At 44.8% G+C, this 22,332-nt stretch overlaps 1 protein-coding gene across 9 annotated transcripts in view; it reads right to left on the bottom strand.

The window, feature by feature from the left end:
• Window positions 1-22,332, bottom strand: part of TENM1 (teneurin transmembrane protein 1) — a 1,495,391-nt gene that overhangs the window by 211,260 nt on the left and 1,261,799 nt on the right. For all 9 annotated transcript variants that reach the window (XM_075068828.1, XM_075068831.1, XM_075068830.1 and 6 more), the window contains one exon: window positions 15,489-15,729. In XM_075068828.1, the coding sequence (XP_074924929.1) occupies window positions 15,489-15,729 (241 nt within the window). The remainder of the gene's footprint in view (window positions 1-15,488; window positions 15,730-22,332) is intronic.

The following is a 22,332-nucleotide window of genomic DNA, read 5'->3' as shown; positions in this document are numbered from 1 at the left end:
CCCAAGCACAGCACTACACAGCACTATAACCCTCAGGTTTGTAGAACCCGGAGCCATTGCTGCCCAGTTGAAATCTGCACTGGAAAGCCCGGAAGGTGGTCTGGGAAGTGATTCCCCATTGGTTAATAGTTTTAATAAAGTTTCAGCCTCCAAATTCAACCATACTGTGATGTCTGTGTCTCACTGATTCCATGTCTGCATTAGTTAGATGTTTTGATCATGCCAAATGCAAGAATCTAAACTTTGCAGCCCAAAAATGTAGTTTAAAAAAGCAGAGTTGAGGCAAGGGCCACTTTGAAAATGTTGCATACTGTATCTGTATATTGAGTAAAACTACTGTAACTTTTTAGCAGGGTGTGAAGATTTTCAATTTAGTGAGGCCTTTGTGTTATGCTTCTAATTGAGTATATTGTAATGCTTATATTGTAGTTAGATTGATCACTAACTGGTAAGCAGTGGGAAAATCATATCTATCTAGAAGCTGGAATTTCAATTTTTTCATATTCCATGTTTTTAATCTTCACCTCTAGAGAGATTAATTTATTCCTTTGCCCGTTTACATCAAAAGACTGCATTTGCCTATATGACATAGTAAAGTCAGCATGAGACTGGGGGTCAAGAACTTCTGAGTTCTAATCCCAAGTCTGTCACCGACCAAGAAACCAATTCAATTACCATTAAAGTTAATACAAGTGATTTGACTGGCTTCAAAAGTAGCTGGAGTGGGCCATTACTGAGTAGCCTTGACAACTTAGGATTTGTCTACACTGGCAAGTTTCTGTGCAGTAAAGAAGCTTTCTGCGGTGTAACTCTGGAGGTGTACACACTGCCAAGCCACTTAGTGCACAGAAACTCCTCAGTTGTAGTACTGCAAAAAATCCACCTTGATGAGAGTCATAAGCCTTAAAGCACAGAGGCTTCAGCGCTGTATTGGCAGTGTAAACACATTACAGTGCAGAAAGCAATCAACTGGCCTTGGAAATGTTCCATAATCCTTCAAGTGGCCACTCTGCTCATTGTTTTGAACTTGGCTACCCTGGAGACATGCGCCCTTCCCCTTTCAAAGCGCTGTTTCTGACAGCGCTTGTATGCTGTGCTGATGTGCTCCGGGACACAAAGCAAACCATTAATGTGGAATGCTCGTGCTGTTGAACACAGAGGCAGATGTGTATGGTGAGGAGTGAGTGCTGTGCAGAGAGTTGGGGAGGGAGACGGGAGAGGGGATCTGATATTCGGGTTTCCATCTCCCCTTGCCTCAGGACTGGTTGCTTTCTGCCACTGTCTGAACTTACAAGACAGTATGCTGATACACTCTCTCTCCCCCAAAACCACACTCTGTCTCTGCTCCATACACACACTCCCTGTCACACACTCTGCCGCCTCCCCCGTTTCAATTGAAAAGAAGCTGGCAATGCAGTAGGATGCCCATGGAACAATGGGACTGGGAAACCTGCATCATGTGACATTGTGCCTGCCCCATGAGGCATTGCAAATCCTTCCCAAAGCACCCAGTTGCACAGTGGGATAGCTACCACAATGCACGACTCTCTTTGCTGTTGCAAGAGCTGCTAATGTGGATGCACTCCACCATCACAAGGAGCACAGTGTGGACATGCAACAGTGTTTAATTCCAGTGATATAATAAAAGTGGTATAACTTGTTGCGCAGAAACTTGCCAGTGTAGACATACCCTAAGTCACCCTATTTTCACCACTTGATTTAAGCCCTGACCTAACCCTCACACTGAAATCAATAGCAGTCTTTCTACTGACTTCAACAAGAGTTGGAGTAGGCTATTAAAATCTCTGCCTTATAAGCTATACAACTGTTCAGTTTGTAAATAAATGAAAATTGTAACCGTTTATCTTAGTTAGAATCCACTAATACTTGAGAGGGGCCAGGTCCAAAATACTCCTAGATATGTCCCCAAATATCCACATACTCAAAAAGTGCAACCAACAGCCATGCTGCAATGTAACTGTTGCAAATATCACTTCCAGATAACTATGCTTGCAAGGGATACACCACAGCATGTAGCTAAATAGTATTTTACTTTCCAAATATTTCAAGGGGCTACATATTTTCTGGAAATGACTTCCAAAACATCCTACTGCCCCAAGCTATATCATACAGTGTAGACATAGGAAATTTTGCCTATCTATACTGTGAGCCTCTATACTTGATGCTCCTGTTCTCCAAACCAATTCAAACCCTCTGCACTTAATCTGGCATCACTCTTTCCCTTCTAAAATAACATTCATTTTGTTTGTTTTTATTTTAGCAGATGAGATTGTCACGCTTTATGGAAGGCTGCCAGGGCTACTGGGCCACTAGCTATTATACAAAAACTGTCTATTTTTACGCTGGTTTCTGACTTTATACGCATTATATTAAATGAATTAATGAGGGGACATAACCTAGAATATGATGATAGAGTCAGACAAGATTAAAATACCTATGCATCCAAAATATTTATCATGTTGTTCCAATCGAGCTGCAACTTGACCCTCTCCCAAAGAAAAAATGCTGTGGGGTATATGAACAATTTAAAATGTTTTCATCCATAGTGACTGGATTCTAAATTATTCAAGAGAAGAAGGAACCTCAAGTGCCATAGCGGGAGACATTAAAATTGTATCTCATTGTAGATCACAAATGTTTATATTTTTATTTCCATAATACAAGGTCTGTTCCTGCATTGCTAAATTGAGGATTGTATTTAAAACTATTTTATTTTAAGTTCAGGGTCAAATTTACAGCCTCACATTTTTTTAACAATTCAGAAATTGGAATTGTTTAGATCCTATCTTCTGCATAGTGACAATACATGGGACTTACAGAATGAGTTTCTAACCCTTGTTATTACTTTTCTTTTAAATATGATCTCTAGGGAGGTTAGATTTATCGTTTAATTAGATAGAAAATGACAAAATACAAGAGACGTCACAGTAACAGATTGAACAATGTGGCTTAAAAGAAAGCTCATAAGAAATGAAATCACTCTACATTTATTTTCAGAATAATAAAGAGTAAGTTAAAATTAACTTAAGAGTAGGCTTCTTTTACAAATAATTTATTAACTAAGGATATTGTCTAGATGGTAATTGTTTCTCTATCTGCTGATTCATGAGTACTCTATAGCTCCCATATAAGCTGCTCCACTTGCCCTGGAGAAGGCTCTGTAATTTTTATTTTCACTTTATGCAACCATCCAAACCTGTTCCTTTACTTACAAGGTCAGTGGTGGTTCCACTCAATAAGACTCATAGCAATGTTGATGAAGAACTCAGCCAACAGTGGATTCCCTAGTGTTCAAAAGAAGTGGTTCTACCCTGTCAGCCACAGAAGAGTTTTTAAAATTGTTACTGTCTTGGCTGAACTCAAGAACAGAACCCAGGCAAAAGACGGTTACTCACCTTTGTAACTGTTGTTTTTCGAGATGTGTTGCTCATATTCATTCCAAGTAGGTGTGCGCGCGCCGCGTGCACGTTCGTCGGAAGAATTTTCCCCTAGCAACACCCGGCGGGTCGGCAGGCGCCCCCTGGGAACAACAGTTACAAAGGTGAGTAACCGTCTTTTCTTCTTCGAGTGCTTGCTCATATTCATTCCAGTAGGTGATCCCAAGCCTTACCTAGGCGGTGGGGTCGGAGTTGGAGACTGTTGAATGCAGAACAGCCAAGCCAAGAGCCGCATCGTCCCGGACTGCTGCACCAAGCGTAATGGGCAGAAAAAGTGTGCACTGACGACCACGTGGCTGCACGACATATGTCTTGTATAGGCACACGGGCGAGGAAGGCAATCGAGGACGCTTGCGCTCTCGTGGAATGAGCGGTAACTCGCCCTGGAGAAGTGTGAGCCAAGGCATAGCATGTTTTGATGCAGGCCGTCACCCAGGATGATATTGTTTGCGATGAGACAGGGTGACCCTTCATCCTGTCTGCGACGGCAACGAATAGTTGGGAGGTCTTTCGGAAGGGTCGGGTGCGGTCAATGTAAAACGCCAGCGCCCGACGAACATCGAGTGAATGCAAGCTCTGCTCTCTGCGAGACGCATGAGGTTTTGGGTAAAACACTGGAAGGAAATGTCCTGGTTTAGGTGGAATGGGGAGACCACCTTGGGCAGAAGGCCGATGCGGACGGAGTTGCACCTTGTCTTTATGGAATATCGTGTATGGTGCGTCCGCACCAGAGCGCGAAGCTCTGAGACTCTCCTGGCCGATGTAATGGCCACAAGGAACGCCACCTTCCCGATAGGTACAGGAGAGAGCAGGTTGCCAAGGGTTCGAAAGGAGGGCCATTAGTTTCGAGAGAACAGATTGAGGTCCCAGGAGGGGCGGGATAGCGGACCTGGGATACAGGCGCTCCAGGCCCTTGAGGAACCTCGAGACCATAGGGTGAGAGAAGGCGGAGGAAGAGCTTCTCCTGGATGGAAGGAGGAAATGGCGCTAGTGGACGCGGAGGGATGAGAGCGCGAGGCCTTGTTGTTTAAGGTGCCATAGATATTCCAGTCAGCACTTGGATGGGAACCTGAGCTGGTGACAGTCCTCGTGACTGACACCAGCAGGAAAACCTCTTCCATTTTGCCAGGTAGGTAGCCCTGGTTGCAGGTTTCCTACTTCCAAGAGCACTTGCTGCACTGGGTGGAACAGCGCAGCTCCGCAGAGCTCAGCCAGCCAGGAGCCACGCAGTCAGGTGAGGGACCGGAGGTCGGGTGGAGAAGCCTGCCGTGGTCTTGTGATATCAAGTCCCGGATGGACCGGCAGGGGAACCGGACTGGCTATGGACAGGTCCAACAGCGTGGGGTACCAGTGTTGGCGAGGCCACGCTGGGGCGATGAGAATTAGTCGGGCCTTGTCCCTGCGTAGCTTTACGAGGACTTTGTGACCAAGGGGAACGGCGGAAGGCATAGGGAGGTGGGTCGACCAAGGTAGGAGGAACGCGTCCGACAGAGAGCCGCGGTCGAGACGCGGAAGGAGCAGAACAGGGGCACTTCCGGTTGGTGCGGGACGCGAAGAGGTCGATTCGGGATACCACCGCCGACGGAAAGAGAATGGACTATGTCCGGACGAAGAGACCACTCGTGGGCTAGAAAGGACTGCTGAGCCGGTCTGCCACACGTTCTGGACTCCTGGAAGAAAAGAGGCTTCCAGATCGATGCCGTGGGTTACACAAACTTCCCACAGCGTCATCGCCTCCTGACAAGAGGGGAGAGAGCGTCGTCCCCCCTGCTTGTTTTTATATAGTGCATCGCGGTGGTGTTGTGTCGTGAGCACTAAGACAGAACGGCCTCGCAGGTGAGGAAGAAAAGCCTGGCAGGCGAGGCGGACGCTCTCAGCTCCTGATGTTTATGTGCAGCGACAGCTCCCGAGCGGACCAGAGGCCCTGTGTTCGACGAACCCCATGTGAGCTCCCCAGCCCAGAGAGGATGCGTCCGTTGTTAAGGAAATGGACGGCTGTCTGGGTGAAACGGTAACCCGCACACACCAGGGCGGGATTCGCCACCATCGGGGGAGTGTAGGACGCTTTCTGTGAGTGTGACAACGATGTGTCCATGCTGTCCTGCGTGACGGTAAACGAAGCTAACCATATGCAGTGGGCGAGGCGGAGTTGGCGTACTTGGTTACAAAAGTACACGCCGCCATGTGGCCTAAGAGGCTGAGACAGACCCTGGCCTGAGTCGTGGGGAAGGCTAGCAGGCTTGTCTATGATAGTGAGTAGTGCTGGAACGGCTGGGTGGAAGTGAGGCTGTCGCGACCATAGAGTCAAGACGGCCGATGAATTCTATCCTCTGGGATGGTACGAGGATGGACTGTCGAAATTTATCAGGAGCCTAGAGATTCGAACAGGTCCTGATGATTGTCATGTGCGCGGCGACCTGAGCCTGGAGGACGCGCGAAACCGCCAGTCGTCCAGGTAAGGGAAGACACATATCCCTGGCGACGGAGGCAAGCGGCCACTACTGCATACATTTCGTGAAGACACGTGGGGCAGAGGACAGGCCAATGGTAGGACCGTGAATTGAAAGTGCGGTCCCGCACCAGAAGCGGAGAAAGCGTCTGTGAGGCGGGTAGATCGAAACATGAAGTACGCGTCTTCATGTCGAGAGCAGCGAACCAGTCTCCGGATCCAAGGGAAGGGATGATGGACCCAAGGATACCATGCGGAATCGTAACTCCTTACGAGGCGTTGAGTCGCGGAGGTCTAGGATGGGTCGGAGACCTCCTTTCGACTTGGGGATTAAAAAATAGCGGAGTAAAACCTCTCGGGCCTCTGAGGTCGTGAGGCACCTCTTCTATCGCTCGAGTTCGAGAGCGTGAGGACCTCCTGCAGAGGAGGTGCTCGTGAGAGGGGTCCTGAAGAGGGACGGGGGAGGGTGGGTGGGAGGGTGGAGGCGAAATAACTGGAGATGGTAAACCAAACTCCACCGTGCGCAAGACCATTGGTCTGAGTTATCCGGGTCCACGCCGGGAGGAAGGAGAAAGGCGGTTGGAAAAAAGAAGAGGAGTCCGGGAAGGGACTGGTGCTCTGCTCTCTGGCACCTTCAAAAGTTTTGCTTCGGTCCCGCCGGTGGTTTGGCGTACCGTTGTTTTGCCCCCCTTGGGACCGGACTGGCGTCGTCGGTTCACCCGTCCCGCCGTCTGTTGAAGTCTTGGCGGGGGCGTGGTGGGGATAAGGGCGCTGAGGTTGCTGCCGAAAGGACCTCCGCTGGTCTGCGGTGTGTGGCATGCCCAGGAGCGCATTATTATGCGGTTATCTTTAAGGCTTTGCAGCCTTGGGTCCGTCTTCTCTGAGAAGAGGCCCTGCCCTTCAAAAGGGAGGTCTTGTATGGTATGCTGCAGCTCCGGAGGTAAGCCGGACACTTGCAACCAGGAATCCGTCTCATGGTAACGCCGACGCGATGGTTCTAGCTGCTGAGTCTGCGGGCGTCGAGCGCAGCCTGTAAGGCTGTCCTTGAGATCTTCTTGCCCTCTTCCACGAGACTTTTGAACTCAGGGCGGGAGTCTACGGGACCAGTTCAGTAAACTTGTCCATGGTCTGCCAGGTATTAAAATCATACCTGCCTAGCAGCGCTTTGTTGGTTTGCCACACGTAACTGAGACCCCCAGCGGAGTAAATCTTACAGCCCAGCAGGTCCATACGTTTAGCCTCACGTGATTTTGGGGCGGGGGCTGGTTGGCCATGACGCTCCCTCTCATTCACGGATTGAACGACCAGAGAGCATGGAGGAGGATGGGTGTACAGGTAGTCGTACCCCTGGAGGGTACCATGTACTTTCTCTCCACCGCCTCTGGCGTCGGAGGGGATCGATGCTGGGGACTGCCAAATAGACTCCGCTTTGGCTGAATAGTTCGTATGAAGGGCAAGGCGACCCTCGTTGGTGCATCGGATGAGAGAATGTCCCATACAGGATCCTCAACTTCCGGCACCTCTCTGCTTGTAGGTTAATGCTCAAAGCCACTCTGCGGAGCAAATCTTGATGAGCGCGAAGGTCAAATAGGGGGCGGGCCAGAGGTCGAAGTGCCCGCCACTGCCTCATCTAGGGGGGAGGAGGAGGAAAGACGGGGACCGGGGGCTCCCCTGCAGGTTGTTGATCCAGAGATGGCTCGATTCGAGGGGTGCTCTGGGTCCTGTGACTCGGCAACATCGGTTGCCGGAGGAGGAACGGCTGATGGTGGCCTCTGGCACTCGAGCTGCACCAGCAGATCTCGCCGGCCGGGGGTAAAGGATCGCCTTGGGCTTGATGGTACGCCAAGGCGTCCAGAAGGACCACTGCTGGGCTGGTCCGGATCTTGGCCCACATCCCCATAGAGCACAGCCTGTCTGGTCGCGAGGAGCCGGAAGGGTGTCTGAAGGCCAAGGCCGGGCAGACAACCCGTAGGACTGGTGCCGAGCTGACGGTTTGGTGCCGAGGGGAACGGTGCCGAGAGTCGACACCGGTGCAGAGATCGGGACCGGGACCTACGACCAGCGCGGGTGCCGGGAGGTCGACCGGGATCGAGTGCGCGACGGTATGATGGACTTCGTCGGAAGCGGTGCCGAGAGCCAGAGCGACGTGCTGAGCGTCGGTCTGTAGATCGGGACCTGGACCGGTGCCGCGGGAGTACGACCGGCGCCCGAGAGTAGGATCGGTGCCGGGACTTGCGAGCGGGTGTCAAATGGCGAACGACAGCGTGAGCGGGATCAGTGCCGAGATCTCGATCGGAGGTCGGGACCGGCGCCTGTCCGGTGAGGCGCTCCCAGAGATGGAGGTTGGAGCATGGCTGGCTTTCCATAGAGGGAAGCACCCGCACCGGCGGTGCCGGGGGGCTGAGGCAGGGAAGGCTGTGGCTCAGTGAGCGCTATCAGGTCATTCCCGCGCCGTCGTGAAGGTTTCCGGCGTAGTCGGATCGTGAGCTCGACCACGGCACGTGCGGGGAGCTATCAAGCACCGGACTCGACGGCCCTTGCCGGGCCGGAGTCGACGGTACGGGAAGCACCGGTGCCAGGGCAGATGGTGGTGCGTGCCGACACGGCTTTCCTGGCTCGGACTGCGGTTCCGGAGGCGCAACGCAGGAGCCTTCGCCTTCTTCGGCCGAGGTGAAAGTGAAGCGCGCCGGCTGGCTGCTCAGATGGAGACTTATGGTGCCGCGTGGTTGATCGGTGCTGTGGCGGTACCGCTCGTCCCCGTGCCGAAGACGGTGGTTTCGGTGCGGACTGCGTGCGGTCGGTGCCGGAACTGCCGGAGTCAGGGCGCCTCCATAAGGAGCTGCTTTAAACGGGAGTCCCGCTCCTTTTTTGTCCGCGTTTGAAGGGACTTGCAGATGCGGCACTTCTCCGTCAGATGGATTCCCCCAGGCACTTGAGGCAACGATCGTGGGTGTCTCCATTGGCATCGCCGACGACAGGCCGAGCACTGCTTGAAGCCGGGAGAGCCAGGCATGAGCCCCGGTCCCGGAGCAGGCGAGAGGAGTATTACCTCAGCCCACTAACTATATACAACTACGTTTAAGCAACTATACTTTATAACTATTAACTATTAACAACTACCAAACAACACTAACTAACTAAGAAACTATGTAGAAACGGGTGAAAACGCTAGGGATGTGGAGGTCAGCTAAGCCACACTGAGCCAGTTCCATAACGATCCGACACATGGCGGACTAAGAAGGAAACTGAGGAGCCGCATGGGTCGCAGAAGGCATACTTAGGTGGCCGGCGTCGGCTTGGATCCCTAGAACGGTGCCTGGCAATAGGCTGCGCAACGCCAAGGAGGCGCCGGCCGACCCGCCGGGTGTACGCCAGGGGGCGCCTGCCGACCCGCCGGGTGTTGCTAGGGGAAAATTCTTCCGACGAACGTGCACGCGCCGCGCGCACACCTACTTGGAATGAATATGAGCAAGCACTCGAAGAAGAAACAGTGATAATGGGACTTCAGCAAATTAGATTCTTTCCTCCTGGAGCAACAATCAGTGTAGACTGGGGAGATGACAAAAGCAACCCTTTTATTTTGGGACTATCTCACTGGCTATCAGGGGCAGGATCCATACCTTGCTCACATCCAGTGATCAAGGATAAAAAGGCACACTAAGTTTTCGTCCTCCTAACAGTTCTGCAACTTTGAAGCATGAAGCAGAGATTTCTTGATTTCAGCCTTGAACACTAGTCCATCTTAACCTGGCCACAGAGACCACAGACAGCTTTCTGGGGTTTAGAAGGCCCCATACATGCTCCTCTGATTAGGGAAAATTCTATTTGTTTATATATATGCTTAAATAAGAAGGTGGCAGTATAATCATAAATGAAAAACATCCTGGTAAGTGATAGTCATAAGATTTGCAGCATAACTAGACTACATCATAAACAAGATGGTATCCTTAGAAAAACAGAAATGTATGGATCCTACAATGTTTTTGAGCATTGTTTCTGTCTATTATGAACATTATAGAGATGGGGCTTGACTTCATGGTCAGTTAGAGCACAGGAAGTTAGAGTGTAAATCTACAGTGCGCTAGCTTGCAGCATATTAAGTCACCATGTGGACCTTGCTTGAAAATTTTTAGTGCACAGTAGCAGGGTCCACATGGTGACTTACTGCATGGCAGACCAGTTTGCGCAGATTCACATCTTATCTGCCATGCACTAGGTCTCTCCATGTAGACAAGCATTAGAGCCTAACATAGAATCATAGAAAATTAGAGATGGAAGATTAGGGATCAGGAGGTCATCTAGTCCAACCCTCTGCTCAAAGAATCTCCACATTTGGAGAGTTTAGAACCAAATCCAAATTTTATTGCTTAGATGTATTGCTAATTAGACAATAGCAAAAAATCACAGGTGACTTGAACCCCAAGGGCCTCCCCTATTTTCCTAACATTTTAAAGTTACATATATGAATTAAGGATAACTGAATCTCAGGTTCATGGCCTGATACCTCAATGCCCTCTTTAGAGGAGGTTGTTACCAGGACGTCAAGGCTACTTAAATGAAGTTTTCTTTGCCACAGTACCTTGGGCATAGACAGTACATTGAAGTAGATTTCAGTCCACTCAGCATCTTATTGCTAACATGCTAAATGGGTCAGAAGAACTAGAATGAAAGTTAATAAAAAATGAAGGAATAAGCAAACATGTAAAACACTTTAGTGCAAAATACAGAAATGAAAATAAACACTTTGGGGGAAAATCAAAGTTAAAAAAGGTTTGTTGCTTTTAACAGCAAATTAATGAAAGTTATTGTGAAACTAGTATCTTGGAAAACAAGTGCAAAGTTGTACACAAAATAAGTACATCCAAAGCTTAATCTGATTTATCCATGAAAAGGGCACCATAGCATAACAGAAAAAGGACTAAGATTAATACTACCTTTAGAAACAACATTTTAAAATGCCATTTTTCCATCTTACATTGGAGCTGACTGAAATAAAAGCATAGTGAAGTACAAGGAAAACACAGCAAGAAGTGGAATACATACAATAATATTGATATAAGAGGGAACAGAAGAGAGGGGAAATATGCTTTACTGCATTGTCTGAGTTTAAACTGTACCCTATAAAAAGCAGTAAGCCAAATTCAGATGGGACTGTCAAAGTTAATGACAATATATGGCACTGTAAATCAGAAGATTTGAAAGATTAGAGCAAAGTATCTATGAATCCTGAAAAATATAATTATTTTGGAGGGAAGGAAGGGAATAGGCAATAGATTGTGCTTACTATATCCTGGGGGAGAAAAATCAATTATGTAAGAGGCCAATAATACTATGCCACTAAAAAAGCGAATTAATGGTACCTGTGTTTTATGTTATGCGAGATCTTTGCAGTCTTTTGTTGAAAATATTTACAAATTATGATCTATGTGTTGCAATGAAATTAACGCATGTTCATAAGTCATTTTAATAGTAAATAAGTTGTTCTCAGTACTGTATGTGAATATATATTATGCAATTGTATATATGCACATATATCACTCTCTTGGATGGCTATAACTCAGTCAATTGGCAGTCCAACCTGCTGGACCCTTTTCCTCCTATTTCTTTGTCAGCAGCTTCTCTCATACTTCTTCCACTAAAATGTCCTATGTGTACTTGACTTTTTTTTCCTTTTGAGTTTATTTTAATCCAGAATGGCTCATGGTTGGGGAACATATTTCCCTATCACATTAATTAATACAGGAGAAGGGATAGTCTTGTTATTAAGGTATGGGACCCTTCCATAAAAAAAAGTTGCAATACTATAGAATACTATATTCTTGTGGGGGCACCTGTGGGGCCCGAGGCCTGGGGCAAATTGCCCCACTTGTCCCCCAGGCAGGCCTGATGGGACCTGGCAGATCTGAACTCCATTTCTGGCTCTGCCAAAGACTTCTTGTGTGAACTTGGGCAAGTCACTTCACCTATCTGTGCCTCAATCTATCCATCCAGGAAACTGAGATGACAACTCATCCCTGGAGGGGATGTAGTGAGGATTAATTCATTTATATTTATCCTTAGTCAGAAGCAAGTATTAGTAGAATTTCTGTTTTGCATTGTTACATAAGATATGACAAATACAATGTGTTACAATAGAGAAACAATTCTAAAATAAACTGTTTCATTACCCACTCTTTTAGGCCTGACTTTTTCAATTCAATCTAGATCTTCAAAGTCTAATTACATAAGAGTATGTTTCTAATCGCAATACGGTAAATATATTTTTAGAATTATGAAATTTTCCTTCATGTAAATGTGAAATATTACATATTTGCCACTATGGGTAGGCTGAGAAGCTTGCTCTATGTCTGATTATCTGTAGTAAACAGGATTTATAGGCCACATGATTAGTTCTCGGAAGTCTTTTGCTGTATGAAAAAAATCTCTAAATCTATGTGGCTATAGCTAGACTGTGCAAACCCTGGTGAGGTTTAAGGATTAACATGAGATATTATTGGATGTAAGTACTGAACATGTGCATTCTGATTTTTCTCCAGTTATTAAGTTAGGGAATAAATTAATGTCTCTAAATCTACTCTTCAATTGCAAATGTTCTAAAAAAAATCTGCTTATGCATATTAGGTAGATTTGAGTACTATTATACAAGATAGATTTAGCAGTGAAATATAGCTGCCATTGCCATATTTCTTGTATTTTCTAAGAGTATTTTTAATTGTAGTGTATGTGTGTGTGTTGGGGGAGAACCTGGAGATTTAACCATTTCAATTTCTTGTCCCATCTGATCACTCCGTAGGGAAGGGGAAAAAGAATCTTTTCTCTAAGGCTGTGTTGTGTGATCTAGGCCTTTTCTGACTGGTGACCACGGAAGCTATAACTTACAACTTCATTCATGGACATATTTTTGTCCCCAAATAATTCCAGATTAATCCCAGAAAATAGCTGTACAGCCACCAAGAGGTTCCTAAGAGGTTGCAGACTCAGCAGACACTGGAAATCAACAAAGACAGCCACTACCAACACCTTGGCCTCTGAGTGTTGAATGTGGAAAGCTCCCAGACTCTGTCACTCAAGGAAAAGGAGTCCACAGGTTGTTCTCCATCATGAATCTTCAACACAGAGCATGGCATTGTCATCAAGTAACCAATCAATCATTTACACTTAGACTGTATAATACCATTGATGGGAATATTTCATAGCCAATTTAAATTTGTAAAATTAATGAAAATCACTGAAAATGACAGGGCCACCCAGAGGACTCAGGGGGCCTGGGGTCTTCGGTGACAGGGGGCCCCTGCCGCCAAATTGCCGCCGAACATCTGGAGCAGAAGAAGCTCCGGGGGCCCGGGCCCCACGAGAGTTTTCCGAGGCCCCCAGAGCAAGTGAAGGACCCTGCTCCAGAAGCCCCAAAAAACTTTCGTGGGGGCCTGGGGCAAATTGGCCCACTTGCCCCCGCCCCGCTGTGGACAATGATGGGGATCGAAAAGGGAGCACAATTAAATTACCAAAGATCTGATCCATATAGGGAAGTCTGGAGAGGAAACAATGAGCTATTATGATGTAGGAAGGCTACATGAAACCTGATCAGTGCCTGTTGAAGCCAATGGAGGAGTTCCCATTGTGTTCATGAGGCACTGGATCAGGCCAATAAGCAATATAATATCAGTGAAATATTAGTTAAATACCAGTCCTTGCATCATAGAAACCACTGGAGATCTTTCATCCTGAAAATAATGTAATCAGACATTCTGATCCCAACCATCTGTTGTATTTTGAATTTTTAAAAATTATTATCTACACAGTAATGGAATCAGATTGGAAAGTTACTGGTACGTGTTCTTTGTACTTGAAATATACATATTTTGGAGGTATGTGCTCCAATTATTTTCTGCAGTTTTTCCTCGACTTATTACTCTTGAATTATTTCAGAGTAAACCAAATATGCTTTTTCTGGCCTCAGCTTTTATATAAAACCCTACATTATGAAATTCTGCTAAGGACTTCACATATAATTTAAAGATGATATCTTGCCTGGTTATAGGACGTATGTGGGTGAAATCTGGGCAAACATGGTTAAATTTGAAATGGAAGCATCAGAAAAATCTCATGGGGACCATATTATGTATTAATTTTAAAACGGTCATTTTCTGTCCAAAAATTTAAGTTGTGCATTCATCTGATGAGTTGGCATACCCCTAGATTCCTTGCCTGGCATTCATTTTTCAAGAAAATAACATACTGAAGTCTTAACTCAGAAAGTAATAATGATCAAAATTAAATCAGCCCCTCCATTCATTTCAAATTCATGCCTTTTCAGAAGGGAGTAACTTATTCAAAGTGACACTGGTATATTGTAGCAGTCAAATTATATTAAGAAGTATGTTACATATTTTGTTCTGAGTCAAGCCAAAACAATTTCATCTCATTGCAAGACCACCAAATTTTTCCCTCGGATAATAGTTAAATAATTTCACATATATGTTTGAAAGGAAAATGCTTTTGTGAAAGTACCTGTTATATTAAATAGTGAGTGTTAGATTTGTGTGAAATTCATCAATTTCAGTACATGGGGGGAAAACTGAACACTTCTTAGTGTTTTGAACAAACCTGAAAACCAAATGGAAGCAGCAGCCAAGACTACTCAGGTTTAGACACACAATGTTCCATGTGGGGAAGGAGAAGCTTGTGCAAAACTCAGTAACTAATTTACTCAGAAGGTCTGTAACATGGCCCACTTTCAGGCTGATAACTAGACAGGACTTAAATGGTTGGCACAGCTCTGATTAATGGCCATAAAATTAGCTATTCAGATTACAATAACAGCTTTCAGCCAAAAATATCAAGGATAGTCATGCATTCACCTCAGGAGACAGAATTTGTCTCTCTACATTACAGATTCTTTCTGAATTGGAAATATATTTTATTCAGATTATTATTTTGCAGACTATATTATTCAAGTAAATTATCCGTAGCTCAATCCTTGACTTCAATATTTGTTTTTTGAGGCAGTAAGGCTTTCATAATCAGGCCTCAGATCATCAACTGAACGTGATGTTGATTCTATAATTATTTCTGAAACCTCATGCCATTTTGGCCTTCTTTTGCTTATAAGTATCTGAAGACATCTTGGATGTTTATGTACAATGATATTTCTTGGGGATTGTTTAACACCTGGGGTTTATCAGGAGGCCAAAGACTGCAGGCTGAATGCTTTCAGATCTTATGGAGTGCAGTGATTCCCTGAGGCATGGCCTCCATCCGGAGTTTCTTTGATGCTTCTATGGCAAAAATGCCTCCTTCCACACAAGATGGGGCTGCATAAGTGCACAGATGTGTGCATACAAATCTACATCTTTGGAGTTCAATTATACCTCCCCACAACACTTTTCAAAATGTGCTTTTCTGAGCGTTAATGATCTAGGTTAACTAATAACATGATGATGATAATAATAATGCTTATGATACCATGACTTCACATCAAAAAGCCATTCTCTCTCTTACTAGTATTATTTTCTCATCTCATCCTCAGACCCACCCCACCTTTTAGTAAACTCATAAGAATAGTAGACTCCGTTTATATATACCTTGTCTCCAATGGTATATTACTATTCAAGACCCAGCTGTTATGCAGATGTACGGAATCTTGCGTACTGGTTGGAGGGGTTTGAGTAGCTGGACTGGGCTGACTGCGGGTGGTCATTGATCTTTTCTGGAGAGAATCTGCTGTTGGAGGTGGTTTTCTGCTGCAGGTGCATGCATGTGGTGGTGGTGGAGGGGGTGGGAGTGGTCTGAATGTGAACTGGTTACGTGGGCTGCCCGGTATATCTAAAAAAAAGCAAACCAGAAAGAAAAGACAAACAAATCCATAGAGTTACTATTTTAAACAGCAATCAGAAAAGCATGGTATTATATTTAACAGGATTACAGTATTGTGTAGTTGAGGTTTAATTTCAGGCTGTCTGTAAAATATTATTGTAACATATGAATTCATTTAAAATCTTCTTATGAAATAAAGAATATTCACATATTTGAATTTGTATCTAAATTCTTCAGTGCTGTAGTGGTTAAAATAAATGAAGCAGCACTCATATAAATTGTCATAACATTTTTTTGAACAAATAAATCAAGAGTGACATTGAGTTACAGCACAGAAACCATCTGATTTCATCAGCTGTAAATCTCATTTAGGAAAATACCTGTGAAAGAAACAGACAGGTTACAAGAATAAACATCCTGCACTTCAAATCAAAACAGAGAATAATTCAATCAAGCCCTTTACAAAACCACTAAGTAATAAACATATCCCATGAAATAAGGTTAACAGATTTACACTATTATGTTAATATATTTGTCAGTTAGGTCTGGGAAAAGGTTCAAGCAGAGACTGTCAGTGAGGCAATAATGACACACACCTGGAGAGAAGGTTCTGTGGTATTAAAAGCAGAGGAGCTGGCAGTCAGCATCAGACCAGACTGTAAAGTGAATGCAGCTCTTAGTAGGAGCTTTAAGGAAAGACTGTTGTGTTTGCATAATCACTGTTCTGTTACTTGCTAGTACTGTTGTTGCCCAAGACAACTTAGGAGTGTCATCCTGCTGTTGCTGCTACTTTGAAGATACTAAGCACCTGTTTCTACTGTTCACTCAGGAGATACTCAAAAATCTATTATGCAGGAGCAAGTGAGCCAGGGGAAAAATTATGAGCAGCTGAGCAAGGAAATCCCTCAGAGACAGTGTGAAGATGCTACTATTATTCTTTAAGGACTGCTGTAACTATTGCTTTACTAACAAATAGCTGACAAAATATAAATACTTTGCTGCCAGTGAACTGTCATGCTATTGACAGGAAGGACCTCCAGCCCCTAAACTGGTGGCTCACATTTGCTAGTATTCCTGCTGCCAGGAAACTTCTCACCCTTCCACAGAGTGTAGCTAACTTTTAAGTAATACATTACTAACCCTTAAGCTTTGAGAACTTCAATCTTTGTGTTTGCATCATATGTACCACAATGAAACCTGCCAGATTTTGCATCCTATTTTCATACACACTTGTACACACACAGTCACACTGACTGGCATGGAGAGTTTCCAAGTGTTCTTCGGAAAGGAAAGGGAAGAGCTCTCAGGGCTTTTAGGCCCTGAAATGTCCCAGTCTAGGAGCCTGTCTTATACACACATGTGCCAAGGGCAACACACCTCCTATGGCAAACATTTTACCTCCATGTTACACATTCCCATCCACAAGATAGAATCTTTTGCAAATTTCAGTTTGCATGATAGCAATCAGATCAGGAATGGAAATGTGTCAGGAGCTGGTATGAAACAGTTATAATGACCCTGGGACAGTCATCAGGCAGCAGTGACTCAACCATTTAAACTTCCTCCTGCAGTGGGAAGTTCTGCAGTCTACCGCCTCTTCCTTCTCACTGCCAACTGCACAGTCACTTCTAGTGTAAGGTTTCTCAGATGGTGGGGCACAGCCCAGAAATTGGCTTTCAGGGGATTGCCTCATACTGACTGAGAAACCTCCATTGCCCATAGAGAAAAATAACAGTCATTGACCTCTAGTGGAGCCTAAACAAGCACCACTCTTCAACTGCCCCAACTGCTTCTGCTGCTCTGTTCCCTCCCTATGCTAACCCAATCTCACAGCTGCTCTCACTTTCCCCAGACAGTCCAATTTAAATTCTCTGTTTCAATATGCAGTTCCTCTATAGGCTCAGGCTTGTGGCATTCCTTGTGAGTGGTGAATGTATGCTGTATGTGTTTGTTATACAGTAACTTCTTTTGGTTGTTGTTTCCAAGGGTTTTTTATTTTCATACCAGTATCTCATTCTAGTAAGGCTACTTAGGGTGGAATTCTGATCATTCCCAGAACCCTGGAAGGAACTACCTTTGTGCTTCATTTTCAGCAAGTATTTTGTTAAGAGCTGTGACTGATGCATTGTTTTCATGCTGGAAGGTGAATGGCTTTTTGTGAATAGTGACAACTGGTTTAGATGGCAGGTGACAAATGGCATCAATTTCCTAATGACACACAATGCTAATCCCAACTAGAGGAACAAGAGCCAGTGTTGGGAGTCAAGCCAAGAGTCGGAGCCAGAGGCCGGGGCAGGGATCAGGAGCAAGGACGGAAGGCAAGAATCAGGAACAGGTCAGGAAAGCAGGAACCAGGGACAAGTCATGAAGGTAGGACTCAGGTGTCAAGCATGAAGGCAGGGTCCAAGGTAGCAGCCACCTAGGAATTCACTCAGTTGCACGGACAACTTCCTGTCTCTCTTTCTGGCTTAAAGAGCGTACCTTGGCCCAATCAAGAACTCTGGAGTGCTTGAAGATGCAGTAACTGCTAAGACCTTGCATGGCTCCTCCTACCGGTGATAGGTGGAAGACCTGTAGGATCCATATCTAAGTTCCCTCTTAGCTGTGCGGCTGGACAGTAGACTATCAAGGGCTGTGCAGGTGGGAAGAGGTGCCTCTCCCCCAGTTCCGTGCTGCAATGGCAAGAGAGAGATGGGGAGAGTCTTCTCTCCCTGCTGCAGCACAGGGGCAGCCTGCACCCCAAACCCCTCAGCGCCGGACCCACCCGAGAGCCCACCCCGCCAGCCATAGCCCCCACTCCAACCCTCTGCCCTAGCCCTTAGCCCCCTCCCGCACCCCAAATTCTTCATCCCCAGCCCCATCCCATAGCCTGCACCTCCAACGGGATCCCTCATCCCCTGCATCCCAAACCTCTGCCCCAGCCCCGAGCCCACTCTCGCACTCTGAACCCCACTACCCTACTCCCGCTACACATCACCTCCATATTGGTGAACACAACAAAATTCGTTCCACATGTCGATGTAAAAAATTAGAGGGAACATTGATCCACATAGCAATGCATCCTCCAGCCCCACTACTACTCCTTTTGCCTCACTGTCACCTACTTCCTGTGCTGGGACACAGATATCTGCCACAGAGCTCAGTTTGTTCCATGCCACATGTAAGTTTTATGCTATGTGGATCCCAAATCCTGTCTATGCTTGTACAATTGTACTGCCCATTTCCGCTGGCATGTGGCAGATGGGAAGAATTTTTCCCAACAATATTAGTACTCAAAATGTACATATGCACCATATTCCCTGGGTGATTCCACTTTAATCTTCTCCCACCCACAGCAGTAAACATTATACTTGTCAACCTTTTGTGTGACTATATCATATAAAACTCCGATTCACAATCAAAGTGGTAGGTAAGGGAGGAGGTGAGACAGAAAGAGAAAGATGTAGGAATAGACTCTCAGCTGGTGTAACTGGTGCAACTTCATTGACTTGAGCTGAAAATCTGGCCTTGAATTTTTAATTAGCTTTTTACAGACTATTTCTAATTTGCTGAAGTTATTTTTATTTTACTTACTTTGAGATTAAGTCTACATCTCATTAACTTTATTTTTATATTACAGAAAAATGTTGCTTGTGATAAAACAATGTTTGTGTCTAAATCTGCATACCAACGATTCCTTAGAGTTCTAAATGCACAATAGACTGTGCAAACTAACTTCATACAAAATCATTTAAATACCTCAGGAGTAAAATTATGCATGGAAATTTGTCTAAAACCAACAAGCACCTAAAGTGTGCGGGTATGATATGGGAATTAACTTAGCTGTGAAGCTGTATCCTCCTGTTATTCTTCACATAATGCTGTCTATCCACTGCAATATCTGTCTTCATTCTTAATTGTTACTGACAGAATACTGTTCAGATATTTTAATTTCTTAGGAAATCAAAAAGTCCATCTATGAAATGTAAAAATGGTATATAATTAGTTTTCAGTGTACTTATTAGCATGATAGAAGTTACTGTTCACCTGAAAACATAACTACAAAATATGTCCTCAGCCCAAAATTCTTGGTTATAATATTTATGCTCAGATCATGTTCCCTTGAAAAAACCTACAGTAGTGACCAAGTTCAGGCAAATGCTCTGTGGCCTCATTTGTGCAGCCCCATGTGATACAGAAAGAGGTATTTCAAATCTGCCAGCAAATCCAGCTTTGCCCCTGTAGGGTGACTAGTGATGGAAGAACCCATTTCAGATATGTGCTGTCGAAGCTCTATGTCCCCAAAGAGTTTATTTCTCAGAATTTCTCTCATTTCAGGAGGACAAATTCAGGGGAAAAAAAATCTGTTTTCTGAGAATGTTCATTTGAGGCTATGATTGATTTAACACCTCTTTGTTGTCTTTCGAGGGTACTGTATCTTATCCCTTCTTGCTATACAAAAAATAAACATTTTCATGTTGCTTTATGTTAGGCATTCTTGCTTTGTGTACAGCAGTGGTAATTCATTCAGCTTTTTATCTGGAGATATCCTTTGAGCTACTTACTCTCCAAGAGTAAGAATCCTGTGATGATAGTATCTTTAAAGAAGGAAAAGATATTTCCTCATAATTCTGCTTCTTTGAAGAGAACATCTCATAGGATTCTTTTTTTTAAAATCAGAGTCTGGGTCTAGTTTAGGGGTGAATTATTTTTACTGTGGTTTGGATCAATTCCATTGGATGGTATTTGGTTAATATCACATGAAAATATATCTATAATCACAGGCCATATAGCTAAATTTTTATGGAGAAAGGGAAGGGAGGAATAAGATCCTTTAAAAACATGATTATTAACTTCTGCCTAGTGATTCAGGTAGTTGATGTTGTAAAGCGAAGCCAAAGAAATGATGGAGAAGAACATTGAGCATATTACTGATTTTTTATCTTGTGGTTGGGGGTGTAGATCCCCTTTTAAAATATCACTGTCCTTCACTTGGGTTGTAAGTTGGTTGTAGGTTTGTACAAGGTAAAGATTTTCAAACATGGCATTGTTTTAGTAGTATAGATTTTCATAATATGCTGTCATTTTTATGGCACGTTTGGACTGTGAATGGAGTAATATTCTGAACAACCTGGTTGCCAATCTTAATTCTCTCCTATTATAATGGTTGAACACTGTAAAACTGTAACAGTGATGAGCTCCCAATATTTTAACACGAAGCTCTATAAAGAATTTCCTCTTTATTTTCTGATAAATCTCACACACCAGGATTGCATGTGCTTGCAGAGAGGAGGGATGAGAGACTGTAGCATTTATTTATCTGTTTATACAAAATGTCTGAAGAGTATATCGGAGGGAGTATACCCCCTGGGGAAATTCCCTGAAAGCACCTGACCCTTGGTAAAATCTGGTATATTCTAAAAGCAAAATATTTCCTCTTTCGAAGCCTTAAAATTGAAAGTAATCTCTGAAAGAAAAGATGCGTAAGTACTGAGGCTGGGGTAAAAGTCAACCACAAAGAGAGAGCACCCTGATCTTTTTTTCAATGTGTAGGAGGGTTTGTAAAAAGATAATCCAGTAAACTCAAGGAACTACTCCTCCTCCCCCCAAGAACATAACAGAAAGCTATTCCATACATAGTTCATTATTGATTGAAAATTATTTTGAGCACAGCTAGTATAAGCCACACACCTCCGGGGTGTGGTGCTCTGTCCCATCTAGTGGCACTGTGACCACTTAGAGAGAGAGATTAATGAATTTTCTCTACAGCCTAGAGCCATATGGCTCATGCAGGAGAGGCTCATGCATTTAGCTCCAGAGTTCTCAGGTTTGATCACACCTAGCCACGACCAGGATCTGTCGGTGTTACACTAGGGATTTGGCAGAACTATTTTCATGGCACTTTTGACAGGTATTTCATTATCCATTCTCCATCCATAAAACCAGAAATGGGCCAAAAGAAATCTGATGAGGTTCAACAAGTTGAACCAAGATGAGTCCTGCATTTAGGATGGAAGAATCCCATGCACTGCTACAGGATGGGGACTGACTGACTAAGCAGCAGTTCTGTAGAAAAGGATCTGGGGATTACAGTGGATGAGAAGCTGGATATGAGTCAACAGTGTGCCCTTGTTGCCAAAAAGGCTAGTGGTATATTGGGCTGCATTAGTGGGAGCATTGCCAGAAGATCGAGGGAAGTGATTATTCCCCTCTATTGGGCACAGGTGAAGCCACATCAGGAGTACTGTGTCCAGTTTTGGGCCCCCCAGTACAGCAATGATGTGGACAAATTGGAAAGAGTCCAGGGGAAGGCAAAAAAAATGATTATGGGACTGAGGCACATGACTGATGAGGAGAGGCTGAAGGAACTGGTCTTATTTAGTCTGCAGAAAATAAGAGTGAGGGGTGATTTGATAGCAGCCTTCAACTACCTGAAGAGGGGTTCCAAAGAGGATGGAGGTAGGCCGTTCTTAGTGGTGGCAGATGACAGAAGGAGTAATGGTCTCAAGTTGCAGTGAGGGAGGTCTAGGTTGGATATTAGGAAAAACTATTTCACTAGGAGGGTAGTGAAGCACTGGAATGGGTTACCTAGGAAGACAGTGGAGTCTCCATCCTTAGAGGTTTTAAGGCAAG

This window comes from Chelonoidis abingdonii, chromosome 8 (assembly GCF_003597395.2).
Source record: "Chelonoidis abingdonii isolate Lonesome George chromosome 8, CheloAbing_2.0, whole genome shotgun sequence".
Classification (NCBI taxonomy): Eukaryota; Metazoa; Chordata; order Testudines; family Testudinidae; genus Chelonoidis; species Chelonoidis abingdonii.
This window is presented reverse-complemented; position numbering and strand designations above follow the sequence as displayed.